Genomic DNA, 14,435 nt, shown 5'->3' with positions numbered 1-14,435 from the left:
GATTATGGCTAAACTTTCTTATCTAAAACTGCATTTAAAAGAGATTCAGGATAAAGAGGTTTGGGTTTTTTATATTTTTAAAAAATGTTTAAATACAAAAGCTTGTTGAACATTTCAGTTAAGCATAACTGAAATACAAAAGAATGCTAAATGTGTTTACTAAGAAGTCAGTTCCAAAGGATTCAGTTTGACTCTGTGCAGAATTTGGGATCCTTGCATTTGCACAGAATTGGCCATTAAAGCAACAATCATACCCACATTTAGTTGAGGATAAGTTTCACAAACATTGTTGCTTGGTTCAATATCATGGTTATAATTCCAACCATGTCTACCTTGTGGTACATGCCACTGAATTCAATAGGCCTTACTTCCAGGTGGAGAATTGCGGCCTATGTTCGTTACTTATTAACTATAGAAATGAATGGGAATTGCGAATGTAATTTAGTCCCAAAGATTTGGATCCAGACTAACTTTCAAGGTGACATGCACAGATCAGACTGTTACTTCCTAGCAAATATGCAGAGGATTTCACTGTAAGCTTCTGCATTGTCTGAGCTGTAGTAATAGATATTTACAGTTTACACACATTAAAGGTATAGTGACCCCTGACCATTAGGTCCAGTTGTGGACAACTCTGGGGTTGCGGCGCTCATCTCGCTTTATTGGCTGAGGAAGCCGGCGTACAGCTTCCGGGTCATGTGGCCAGCATGACTAAGCCGCTTCTGGCGAACCAGAGCAGCGCACGGAAACGGCGTTTACCTTCCCGCCGGAGAGGTAGCTATTTATCTACTTGCACTTTGACGTGCTTTCCAACTGCTAGGTTGGCAGGAGCAGGGACCGAGCAACGGGAGCTCACCCCGTCATGGGGATTCGAACCGCCGACCTTCTGATCGGCAAGTCCTAGGCTCTGTGGTTTACCCCAAAGCGCCACCCACGTCCCGATCAGACTGTTACTCCCTAGCAAATATACAGAGGATTTCACTGTAAGCTTCTGCATTGTCAGAGCTGTAGTGATAGACATCTACAGTTTAATTCTGTGTTAATAACCATAGTGAAAACAAAAGGTTAGCTATTAAAGGATTCTACCAAATCGTGATCTGAAAATGGGACTTGCAATAACATGTTGTGGTATTGAATGTTTCTGTTCAGAATTCTAGTCAACTAGTCATATTCTCTTCTAGTACACCATTCTATCCACCTCATTTCCCCCTCTTCCTCCAACACCGGCCAGAATTCTGTGTCTACTGAGCACAGATCCAGGTTCACTTATTCATGATGCTCACTGGGTGACTTGCCTCATGGGGTTATTATGAGGATAATATGGGAGCTCAGGAAGAGAGAGACTTTGAAAACCACCGTCACCAATTTGGAAGGTTTGGTAAGAATATAAATACACTCAGTCCTCAACGGACTGTTTTGGTTTCCCCCACTAAAGATTTATTTGTAGTTCTGCAAACTTTGGTTCTCTGAAGCTTGCTGATACCTCCGCTCTTGTGTTTGTGGAAGGTGCCATTTTGGCATACAGAGAACCAGTCTTCTATTATGACATTCTGCTTCTGCGATATATTTGGAGCATGAATTAAGTTTGTCCTGTACAAAAGTCATGTTTTTTTAAAAAAAAAACATTGAGGGGTTTTTTAAAATGGAAAACAAATGGAGTGCTTAAACAAATCATCCTGAAACACCAGTTTTAAGGGAGGAAAGGGGATAGGCTTTACCTGTAGGTAGAGAAGCATCTTGCAGAGACTGCCCTGAATTAAGCAGAGCAAGCTGCTCTTTCAGTTTCTTCACTTCAGACTGCAACTGCTTCACGTTTCCTTGGGTGTCTTCATTTATCACAGCCTTAAACAGAAAATTTAAAATATTGAAACACACACGCCTGATGATCGGATAATTCAAATCCTACTGACAAAGCCAACTAAAATGCGTTGTTCTCACTTTCAAACATCATAGGTTAAAAAGAAAATAATATTGCAAAAGAAGACTATATGATACTAGCATGGCAGCATATATTCTATGCATTTACAAAAGCAGGTGTAGAATTTAGCCTCCCCCTGATCTCAGCTCTCTTTTCTTTTAGAAAAGCATGTTCTTAACGCAAGGCTTCATGTGAGGAGTGAAAAATGTATAGGTTTGCTTTGTGAAGGCGCAGAAACAAGTTTAGGGAGTCTTTTTCTGTTTTCCTACATGCTGCCCCTACTCATGACTAATACTACTGACTCCCCCCACCCCCATTTCTCGCTACCTGTTGGTGTTTTGCAACTTTCTGACCTGTTGCAGGAGCTTAGCCAGACCTTAGCAGAGTATACGCAGAGTTCACAAAAGCAATCGGTTGCAGGCAGGATGGACGACGAAGGAACCAGTAACTTGTTACTTATAGGTGTTTATTATATACAGTGGACTTCAAGTTACTATTTACAGGAACAGAACAGAACACGGATCTTTAACTAGCTCTCTCACCACACGACTCGTAGACAACACCCTGACCAACACTAACACCTAACTCCCAACTAACACATAGAATCATAGAGTTGGAAGAGACCACAAGGGCCATCGAGTCCAACCCCCTGCCAAGCAGGAAACACCATCAGAGCACTCCTGACATGTGGTTGTCAAGCCTCTGCTTAAAGACCTCCAAAGGAGGAGACTCCACCACACTCCTTGGCAGCAAATTCCACTGTCAAACAGCTCTTACTGTCAGGAAGTTCTTCCTAATGTTTAGGTGGAATCTTCTTTCTTGTAGTTTGGATCAATTGCTCCGTGTACGCTTCTCTGGAGCAGCAGAAAACCACCTTTCTCCCTCCTCTATGTGACATCCCTTTATATATTTGAACATGGCTATCATATCACCCCTTAACCTCCTCTTCTCCAGGCTAAACATGCCCAGCTCCCTTAGCCGTTCCTCATAAGGCATCGTTTCCAGGCCTTTGACCATTTTGGTTGCCCTCCTCTGGACACGTTCCAGTTTGTCAGTGTCCTTCTTGAATTGTGGTGCCCAGAACTGGACACAGTACTCCAGGTGAGGTCTGACCAGAGCAGAATACAGTGGCACATTCCAGTCAGTAGGCCATAAATCATTATGCCTGTGAGAGACCCCGACCAATGGTAGAGCTGTTTCCAGGCCTCTATATCTCCAGGCAGATTTTACTCCTTTACTTGGCCTTGGCTGTCGGCCAACTCTTAATTGACTCTGTATGACGCTGCACGTATTCAAAAACCCAACACTACCGTCACCCCCTTAACTTATGGCCCTATTTCTCTTTGCAACCCAGGAAGGCTTTGAAAGTTGATGTTGGCAGAAGCAATAGTACACATATGCACATTTATAAATTTGTGAATCGTGTTTGCATAAGATGCACATAGCTCTGCCTATCAGTTTTGATTCTTCTAGCTTGGGAGTTCTTAATAGATGCACACTGTAAAGGTTTAGCACAGAGAGTTGTTCTAGGCCAGGAAGCTTGTGTGTCTTGGTTGTGAGAACTGCGAGAAGGGAACTTCAGACAGTTTCTTCATTTTTACACAAGTTCCACAATGTCTGATACTGTTTTAAAAGTCCAAAGTGAATAGAAGTTACTTTTATCTCATGTAATTAACATTGAATTGTATGTTGCACATACAGCTAAAAAATGTGAAACATACCTCACGTATTCTAGAAAGGAATGCAACCCATTTCCTAATACAGCAAATGATAGAATTTTCAGTAATTTGAAGGAGACAGGGTATTTGTTAAATGTCTGCAACTGCAGTCTCTCCCTCTCCCTGTTGGTCTATCCAGTTTCACGACTGGAATGTTAAGACTTAGCAAGATCACAGTATTATAAGAGTTGAAATAGATGAGAAATACTCACAATATTTATTTTGATTTAGCAAACCTTTTTTCTGCCAAAGAACCCTTTCAGACAAAGAAATTGCTTACAACTATGTACATTTGTGAAGAAAAATAAGGTGACTGAATAGCCAATGTAATATTCTGTCCCAATTAAATACCTTGTTTTTTATCAGTTTGGCTCTCTGAGCAAAATTAAGGGTGGACAAGGTTTCACCAAAACATCTGGAACCTGGATTAATGTTTGCTATGATGCAAGTTTTGGCATTACCTCCAAGTGAATCCTGTTTGAAGACATGAAAATTACTTTGAGATACAGCACTTTTAAAAGCACATAGTTTAACTAATTCTAGTGTTTATAGGAACACAAACTATTTCCTCTTCTACTAACCCTTGTTTTGGGGAGGATAACGCCCTCCTCGTAAGACCACTGTTTTAGGCGACTGTGTTGCTTCAGGACTTAACATTCTGATGGGGCACTTTCAATAGAACAGTGTGACAAGATGCTCTAAAGCAAGATTAATATCACCACATACATATGTATTGCCACTATGTTTGGTTTATGATGATACTGCATGTTAGTGCAAGCAGCCTGAATACTTACGTAAGCAGGTAAAGAAACCACAAAGGGGCTAGTTTAGCAGTATATCCAAACCTGGAATCATGGCTTGTTTCTCCATAACAAACCACAATTGCTAGCCCGCTTTAGACAAAAGCTTGTTGTTGGATTATCACGTGATTTATTATGATCAAACAATCCATGACTCCAGATTCAGACATAACACTAAAGTAGCCTGTTTGCAATTTGTTTACTAGCTTGTATGAAGGAGGAGCGAGGGAAACACTCTTTGGCTGTGTAAATCTACATGCAGCTTGTGTACAGAATAGCTTAATAAGCAAAACTTTGTGGCTTAGCATTATGTGGCCAACGACAACAGATTGTTGTAATCATTGATTTTCCAGGACAGCATACCGCAAGTAAGACATCTGAATAATATAAAAGTCAAAAGCATTTTGTCTTTTGAAAGCCAATGTCCTAAAAATTAATGGTACACATTACCCGTAGCAGAAAAGTGAGCCTGGAGTCCCTGTAACAGATGTGCCTCTGTTTTCCATTGCCCACATCAACAAGTGCAGTAATCACTTGGCCCAGACAACTTAATGAACGGTTTATGTTCCCTGCTTCCTAGAACAAAAAAGAAAATAAAAGTGAATGCCAAGTTGGCTACTGTGAAGTGTGCTTGAGCATGCATTATACAAGCGTATGGACTCTGTCTCCAGGAGGAGTTAACCCTTTTCTGCATGCTCCAATTCCCACTGACCAAGAAGGCACCGTTTCGCCACTAACCTTTAACCTAACTCCCTCTGTGTGAGTATCTTTTTGTCTCTCTGATCCAGCCAAATCTACCAAATTCAGCAGAGATGATCGAATATTCATAACGTCATTGGTTTTCTCCATTGATTCGACCGTGATAGTAAAAACAGCATGAGACCTTGAGGACTCTCTGTTCATTGAGGTAGACGCTACGCGACGATTTCTCCAGCCCGTTGTTAACACCTAGTCAGAATAAGATACGAGTAGCATTTACAATATATTATGGAACAGGCTGAACAACTTTATCTTAAGCTATTTTGAAGTCACAACTGGGATTGTAGTGCTAATCTTAAATGTGTTAACGAAAGATCCCCTCTAATCCTAATCTGCAAGAAGTGTTAAATTAACATCTTACTTGTAGGCAATGATGCATGTTTTACACATCCCTGTTCAAAAGGAATTTATAACATGGTCTCCCAAGTCTCCCATCCTATTTTTTTTAAAAAAATTTATACTTGTACTTTTGATGTACCTATGTGTATATTGATGTACACATGAGCCAGGCTGATGATTTCTCCTTCCAGAGACAGTCTTTCACACCTTGTGAAATACTGTTCCAGATAGGCCCAATTTGTGGAGTGGATTTTGGTGCAAGAGTGTTTCTGCTGCTGGAAAGGCGAACGTGAAAAGTTCTCATGCACACTTAATGCATTGCACATGCCTTCTGCACGCCGGGCACTGGAAGCTGAGCTGCAGGAATGAGTGTTTATTGCAGAACATAAATAGCCCAACATAAGGGAGCTGAAGGGCAAAAGGTACAAAACAAGCATAAGAAGCCCAAGTTATTTCTTTTAGTTAAGCTCTTCAAATAATAATACTGCTACTTCAATGAGTGCTGCCTCTATTACAACATGCAAGGATGTCTACCTCTACTTATCAAAACAGCATACTTTATATGCTTCAGCAGCTGAAGTCAACACTTGCTCCACTGCACCAACAACAAATACTCCTTTTGTGATGTGCTCTCTGAGGAAGAGTCCAGCTGAGGCAGAATCCAGCAAGTCAAATAGCTGCTCATTGTAGATTTCAATAAACGAACACTTGCAGAGAAAACTCTTCTCTGTACCAGCCTATAAGAAACATTAACATTTGTGTTACAGAAAATGCTGTTTTAATTTTATCTGGCCTCTAACGTCATTACAAGGTTTTCACAGCAACTATGAAGGCATGCCTTTATTGATCTCTTACAGTTTACAAAAAGACATATTTTACCACCCAACTCCTACTTTCACTTTACATATTTGGAGCCTTTATCGTACGAACTTCAAGCCCTTCAAGAAACAGTTTACCCACCTACTTCCCTGCCCCATCACACCACCTTTGGTCCTGTTCATAACCAGCTGTCCTTCTGCTGTTACCCACTGAACCCATTTCAGCTATTAAAAGCTGGGGCAAACTGAATGGATTGTCCAGCTCTTCTATTTGCAGCCTGGAAAGAGGAGCACTGTACTACATTTACTACTGATGCAACTCTGTATCCTTTTTGCCTTTAAGGGCCAACAGAGCTTTATCAGTGCAATATTGTAGCAGCTCAGCCCTAGCAATTAACTCTGGTTGGAAGAGAACAGTGAGCACAAGCAATAAGGCACAACACAGTATTCTGAAACAGATAAATTTACGCTTGAAATTGGACAGATGGCTGGGAGGGTCAACTAGGGTAGAAATGAAGTCTACCATTTCACTTGCACATTGGAAGCCAATTGCTACTCACCATGCGTAAGTAGCAAGCTAGCATAGCTGCTTGCCTGTATGAAATAGTGTGATCCCAAGCTATACAATCATTCTAAACATGCAAGTTATTTTCTTCCAAATGAATGAAGGGCACCCAAGAGCTGGATGCCATTGCTACTAATTAAAACGAACCCTCAAGGACTTTTACCACAATCTTCATTAAGAAAAGGATTTACCTTTTCTTTTTCACGTTCAATTAGAAAAAACAGATATTCAAAACTCCGTGGTATTACTCCTCTCAGATTATGAGTAAAGTTATCAGAGTCAGGAGGACCTTGAAAAAAGAAAGAAAGAAAGAATTGCTTGGATAGAAATCTAAAAATATCTAGCAGAAATAAGGTGGTTTACATTATTAGTATTAGTAGCATACAATGTTTCTGAAATAGGAAGGAAGCCTTATTGAATAGATAAAGGCCATGGTTAAGAGCAGGCTTCGTCAAACTTGGCCCTCCAGATGTTTTTGGCCTACAACTCCCATGATCCCTAGCCAGCAAGACCAGTGATCAGGGCCAAGTTTGAGGAAGCCTGGTTAAGTGATACAGTGGTACCTTGGTTCTCAAACTTAATCAGTTCCAGAACTCCCTTCCAAAACCAAGGTACACTTTCCCATAAAAAGTAATGCAAAATGGATTAATCCATTCCAGACTTTTAAAAACAACCCTTAAAACAGCAATTTAACATAAATTTTATTATCTAATGAGACCATTGATCCATAAAATGAAAGCAATAAACAATGTTCTGCAGTCACACAATCAATCAGTAAGTAGCTGAACTGGGTTCCACAGTCACAAAAAAAGAGCCGCAAAAATGCAAAATAAATAGCAAAAACAGGCAGACCTCAGTGTAAAACTCAAATCAGAAGCGTAACACTCAAAACGGAGCACGTCTGGCTTCTGAAAAAAGTTCACAAGCCGCAACACTTACTGCCAGGTTTGCAATGTTTGGGTTCCAAGGTGTCTGAGAACCAAGGTACCACTGCACAATATTCCCCCCCTCAAGATGCTGATGCCTGATTAGTCTAACTTCCAAGACTCTTCCAAGTATCTTTTTCACCTGTCCCTTTGATGAAGGCTTTGGCTATCTCTTAGAGTCAGGAACACTGCAGTTCCTTGATCTATGTTGTTAGATCATAGACTATGGCAAAATTAATGATATCCTAATATGAAACTAGCCCTAGATTTGGGAAATACTGCGTTAGAAGTTAATATTACACAATGCAAAGCGGTGGGGAAAGAGGATCCCACACTGCGATCTAAAATGAGATAAACAACTGTGAACACAAATCGGTATGTGTTGTACTTACCCATCATCGTAAAGGTTTTCCCTGAACCAGTTTGGCCACTAAAGAGAAAAAGAAGCAGCACACACGTATAATTATATCTCAGTAATCAGAACTTACTCATTTAGTCATATATATATATATTTGCTAGGGTTAATTCTGTACCACTAAGAGGGTTAAATGTAGAGAGACCAGACTGTGGCAGAGCACATGTGTTGCATGCAGAGATTTCCAGGTTCAACTCCTGGCATCTCAAGTTAAACAGGATTGAGTAGCAGGCGACGTGGAAGATGCTGGGCCCCAGACACTGGAAAGCTAATGCCACACATGGATGAATGGACTAGATGAATTCATGCTTTAAAATTTACAGTCCTTAGAATGGTCTGACCAGGTAATGTATTTCTCAAACAGAGCAGTTCATATAATTCAAATCAGATATTTTACTATTTGCATGAAATAAAAAGGTTAAAAGCTTACTATGCAAAAATGGTTCCATTGTAGCCATTCATGCATGATTCTACTATCTTTTTGGCCACACTTGAGAACACTGATTCCTAGGCAGAAAAGATTTTAAAAAATAGTTTTAATATGTTATAATTATAAAAACAGCTTGACTTCATAGTATTCACAAACATATAACCACACACTGTGCACTATTCATTAAACAATACACATACCCTGACATTAAGGAATACTTTTCATTAAACACAAGCAATTCCACTGATACTAAAGAACCATTATTATGCACGAAATAATGAAATCAATGAGACTCACTTCCAAGTAATAGGTTGGAACCATTATGAGAATATATCTAATGAATATGGCTATTACTAAAAGAGAAATTGTTAATATATCATAAATCTTAGCACATAGCAGTCAGCTAGCAATTGTTTCCTTACTTTCATCTTCTTCCCTTTCCCCTTTTTTTCTCAACATTCTTAGATTGCAAGCTCACATAAAGGGGCTATTTATTATCTATGTATAATTCTTAGCTATTTTAGGCACTTTAAAGCAGTGTTAGAAAATGAAAGCTAGGAGCTAAATGGCATCTTAAACCCTAGGTTATGGGTGCAACAACAGAACGTCTAGGCACGCTTTTTTAAAACAAGAGTAGAAAGCTGAAAATGAATGAACGGCAGCCAAAATATTATGTTCATTTTTCTCATTGTCTAGTCCAGGGGTTAGCAAACATAGCCTCGGACGATGGGCTGCAGAGCATGGTGCACGCCACCTGGGAGCTCCGCGGGGATGGGCCAATGGAGCGTCGAGATGCACTCTTGAGCGTGTGCAGAGTGTGTTCCTCCTCCAGGTCCGGAGGCAGCTGCAGGACCGGCTTGCAGGGTATTTATATTTTTCAAAATATAGTCTGGCCCCCCACAAGGTTTGAGGGACAGTGGACCGGCTCCCTGATGAAAAAGTTTGCTGACCCCTGGTTTAGTCCTTCCCCAGCCCAGCCCCCTAATATTCTTAAAAGGGTCTCTTCTCCAGAGAGTAGCTAGAAGTGGGGGGGGGGGGGGCAGAACTTACCCCTCAATAAGTGTGAATAGGATTGCAGCCTAAGGTAGGTGGGTAACAATTTTAATAACCTGTGTTATACCAGCCCCTTAAATAAAAGCACCTAGCTGCAATTTTAGTTGAAAAATTTAATGTTAATTTAGATGGCTCAATGCAAACTATTTTCTATTACAAATGAGAACATGGCCAAAGCAGTCTCTTTTCTTTCTTTTTTAAAAAATTAGGAACTAACTTATCTGTTGAATTACCTGGGTTGTGTCCACATCTGCCACATGATCAAAGGTAAAAATCTTAGGTTCAGGCTTTGAATTCAGGCGTATAGTGTTTGATGAAAGAACAGATAAGCACAAGCCATTGTCAGCAAGCACAGTTCCTTCTTCTAGAGGGCGCACCCTCACAAAAACCTTGATAGCATCACCTTCAGCACTAAAACAAAGCAACAGCTACATTAGTATACTAGTAACCAGCTGTAACATGTTTGTAAAGTCATTTTATTTTTGTCTCGTTCTTATGACACAATATGCAGACACAACTAGATAAACATATTTATCTTACGTTACACCATACATGCAACTGCTGTGGAAACGTTATTGTTTTAACCTGCACCATCAATTCATCTGATTTTGTTGCAGGTTGACAGTCATCCATGCCTTTTTAAAAAATTATTTATTTTGGAAAAGTCAGGATTGTAAATTAAGATCAAATTGTAAATCTCTTGATCACACAACGAAGTTGCCCAATCTGATGTTTAATTCTTGCACACGGTAATTAATAGATTCTTACCTGGAGGCTGCTAACGCTGTGTCACCTAAAAAACGAAAGTGAGAACGTGATAATTTAAAAACTGTATGTAAGACATCTATCTACTGCTAATTATTCACATTTCTATGGAGTGTCTACAAAAACAAGCTACAGAAAATGGGGTGACAAAAAAAAACTGAAGCAATGACAGACAGCTGCTAGCTATGATGTCACACATAATGCAAACACCTTGTATTGCCAAAGGTCTGGTACCCATACTCTGGTACACCTGGAAGGTGTGTAATGTGAACACCCCAGAGGTGTAAACTCCACAGAAAGTGGGCTTAGAATAACCCCCCCTTTTTGTCCTAAGTGGACACGCATTACTTATTGCATGCACATTCATATTGATCAATTTACTTGAGGTGTTTGCATGTGAACCCCTGTATCTGTTCCCTAACCATAGAACTGGAAAGAGGATGCGGGAATCGCAACCAAGTGTCCATCCAATCTCTGAAACCACGATTTATTTATTTTTTTAACTTATCGCTTTTTCATGAAAATGCTCTTTGCTAACTGCGCCATCCGATTCACATCTCAAGCCATGGGTAGGCAAACTAAGGCACAGGGGCTGAATCCAGCCCAAATGCCTTCTAAATCCAGCCTGCGGTCAGTCCGGTAATGTGTGCTTTTACCGTATTTTTCGCCCCATAAGACGCACTTTTCCCCCTCCAAAAATGAAGGGGAAATCGGGGTGCGTCTTATGGGGCGAATGCCTGCAAGCCTCGCGCGCCCGGCAGGAGGTCCCACCGGGTGCGCGAGTCTTGGGGCGGCAGCCTGTCGCCCGAAGCACGGGGTGCCCTCGGGAGGGCTCCCCCTGCTTCGGGCGAGTGTCTGCAAGCCTCGCGCACCCGGCAGGAGGTCCCACCGGGTGCGCGAGGCTTGGGGCGGCAGCGGACTGCTTGCGCGCACCTAGAAGCTTGGGGCGCGCTGAGCTCAGCACGCCCCAAGCTCCTGGTGTAGCGCAGCGATCCGCTAGCCCTGGGAGAGCCCAGCGGCTCTCCCAAGGCTAGCGGATTGCTTGCGCGCACCTAGAAGCTTGGGGCGCGCTGAGCTCAGCACGCCCCAAGCTCCTGGTGTAGCGCAGCGATCCGCTAGCCCTGGGAGAGCCCAGCGGCTCTCCCAAGGCTAGCGGACTGCTTGCCGGCACGCAGAAGCTTGGGGCGCGCTGACCTCAGCTCGCCCCAAGCTTCTGGATTAGCGCAGGGGTCCGCTAGCCCTGGGAGAGGCGCCCGGCTCTCCCACGCTAGCGGAGACCTTGCCGGCACGCAGAAGCTTGGGGCGCGCTGAGCTCCGCACGCCCCAAGCTCCTGGTGTAGCGCAGCGCACCTGGGGGGAAATAATTTTTTTCCCCTTTATTTCCCCCCTAAAAATCTAGGTGCGTCTTATGGGCCGGTGCGTCTTATGGGGCGAAAAATACGGTATTTAAAATGCATTTCTGGGTTATTTGTGGGGCATAGGAATTCATTCATTTTTTTCTCTCCAAAATATAGTCCGGCCCCCCACAAGGTCTGAGGGACAGTGGACCGGCCCCCCACAAGGTCTGAGGGACAGTGGACCAGCCCCCTGCTGAAAAAGTTTGCTGACCCAAAGAAAAAGAAGGAACATTTTATCATATGTGGTGGGAACGTAAGAAAGTAAAAAACTTCTGGGAAATGATATATGAAATGAAAAAGATGTTGAAATATACATTTTTTTAAAAAAATCAGAAGCATTTTTACTTGGCATTATATTAATAGACAAGATGTTAAATTGTTTTTATATGCAACAACAGCAGCAAGAGTATTGTTAGCCCAGAAATGGAAGCAAGAAGAAATTCTGACGAAAGAAGGGCAGACGAAATTAATGGACTATGCAGAATTAGATAAAATGACAGGAAGGATTTGAAACCTGTGGGACCAGAGATTCACAGAAGATTGGAAGAAATATACGAATTATTTGAAGAGCAACTGTAATCAACAAATTACGCTAGTAGTACTACAAGAAGTTTTGTAAGGAGAAATATATGAAAGATTGCAAAGTAGAGAAAGAATAGAGATATTAGTCATGAGATTTAAATGTAATAGTGAAAGTAAGAAATGTATATTAAGTGAATAGATTGGAAAATTTTCAGATGTGATTGATGCAAGTCAAAAAACTGTATAAGATGTAAAAGTATGTTAAATTAGCGTTGAAAATGCTATGTTAAAAAACTAATAAAAAATTATATATATATATATATAAAAAGAAAAAGTTTGCTGACCGCCCCCCCCCCCGCGTCTTAAGCAGAAACAGATCCTGCCGAGTTAGGTGGGGCTTATCCTTAGATAACTTAAGAGTTGGAAAGGGACCATGAGGGTCATCTAGTCCAACCCCCCTGCCATGTAGGAACCTTTCCCCCCCCACCAAAGTGGGGCTCAAACCCCACAACCCCGAGATGAAAATTCTCACGCTCTACCAACCGAGCCATCCTTTCAGCACTACCTTGCCAAAGTGAAGATCCCAATAAGCAACTTAGGAAAGGGCATGGTTGTTTAGTCGTGTGCGACTCTTCGTGACCCCCTGGACCAGAGCACGCCAGGCACTCCTGTCTTCCACTGCCTCCCGCAGTTTGGTCAAACTCATGCTGGTAGCTTTGAGAACACTGTCCAACCATCTCGTCCTCTGTCATCTCCTTCTCCTTGTGCCCTCCATCTTTCCCAACATCAGGGTCTTTTCCAGGGAGTCTTCTCTTCTCACAAGGTGGCCAAAGTATGGGAGCCTCAGCTTCATGATCTGTCCTTCCAGTGAGCACTCAGGGCTGATTTCCTTCAGAATGGAGAGGTTTGATCTTCTTGCAGTCCATGGGGCTCTCAAGAGTCTCCTCCAGCACCAGAATTCATAAGCATCCATTCTTTGGCGATCAGCCTTCTTTATGGTCCAGCTCTCACTTCCATACATCACTACTGGGAAAACTATAGCTTTAACTATGGACCTTTGTCGGCCAGGTGATGTCCCTGCTTTTTAAGATGCTGTCTAGGTTTGTCATCGCTTTTCTCCCAAGAAGCAGGCATCTTTTAATTTTGTGACTGCTGTCACCATCTGCAGTGATCATGGAGCCCAAGAAAGTAAAATCTCTCACTGCCTCCATTTCTTCCCCTTCTATTTGCCAGGAGGTGATGGGACCAGTGGCCATGATCTTCGGTTTTTTGATGTTGAGCTTCAGACCATATTTTGCGCTCTCCTCTTTCACCCTCAATAAAAGGTTCTTTAATTCCTCCTCAATTTCTGCCATCAAGGTTGTGTCATCTGTATATCTGAGGTTGTTGATATTTCTTCCGGCAATCTTAATTCCGTTTTGGGATTCATCCAGCCCCGCCTTTCGCATGATGAATTCTGCATATAGTATTCCTTTTTTTTACCTATTTCTAAAAAGGAGGCGAATAGCCTCCTTCAGTTGCAAGGCACCCCACATAACCGTGTGTAGAGAGAGCGAGCCTCGGAACCTCCCCGCGCCTTCGGGGCTTGAGCTGCGTGTGCGGGTCCGACCCCATCCCGTCGCAGGGAGTTCCGCGGACCCCGCCCGCCTCCCGCCAAGAGTTCTCCTGCTCGCATGCAGAGTTCCCGAGCCCCAGCCGGCTCTGCCTTCCTCAGCGCCGACTCCCGACAGCAGCTGCTGTGGGGGAAACCCCGCGGCCGCTAAATAAATGCATAGGGCGAAAGAGCTTTTCCCTCACAGCTCCCATCCCACCTCCCTCCCTCGAAGCCCCATTTCGCCCCCACCGCCGGTTTTCCTTACCTTTCGACCCGGGGGCCATTCTCCGCCCCGATATTCCCCCCTCAGCAACGTCGACTCCTCTGAGGGCTTAAAAGCCTGAAAATGGCGCCCTGTTTAAATTTGGCGCGAACGAAGCTTCCGCGGGGGCAGCCATTGTGGGGGCGGGGAAAAG

At 42.6% G+C, this 14,435-nt stretch overlaps 1 protein-coding gene across 1 annotated transcript in view; it reads right to left on the bottom strand.

The window, feature by feature from the left end:
* The window catches only part of KIF15 (kinesin family member 15), a 40,876-nt gene extending 26,445 nt beyond the window's left edge, over positions 1–14,431 (bottom strand). Inside the window, exons 1-11 of the mRNA XM_082192960.1 lie at positions 14,285–14,431; positions 10,510–10,534; positions 9,975–10,152; positions 8,689–8,765; positions 8,236–8,273; positions 7,109–7,206; positions 6,092–6,271; positions 5,175–5,384; positions 4,887–5,012; positions 3,988–4,110; positions 1,719–1,842 (exon numbers count right to left, since the gene is read on the bottom strand). Of these exons, the coding sequence (XP_082049086.1) occupies positions 1,719–1,842; positions 3,988–4,110; positions 4,887–5,012; positions 5,175–5,384; positions 6,092–6,271; positions 7,109–7,206; positions 8,236–8,273; positions 8,689–8,765; positions 9,975–10,152; positions 10,510–10,534; positions 14,285–14,303 (1,198 nt within the window). The 5' untranslated portion in view covers positions 14,304–14,431. The remainder of the gene's footprint in view (positions 1–1,718; positions 1,843–3,987; positions 4,111–4,886; positions 5,013–5,174; positions 5,385–6,091; positions 6,272–7,108; positions 7,207–8,235; positions 8,274–8,688; positions 8,766–9,974; positions 10,153–10,509; positions 10,535–14,284) is intronic.
* Positions 14,432–14,435: the final 4 nt, after the last annotated feature.

This window comes from Podarcis vaucheri (assembly GCF_965113315.1).
Source record: "Podarcis vaucheri genome assembly, chromosome: 12".
NCBI lineage: Eukaryota > Metazoa > Chordata > Lepidosauria > Squamata > Lacertidae > Podarcis > Podarcis vaucheri.
Note: the sequence above shows the minus strand (reverse complement) of the source record. Positions and strands in the feature narration are given on the sequence as shown.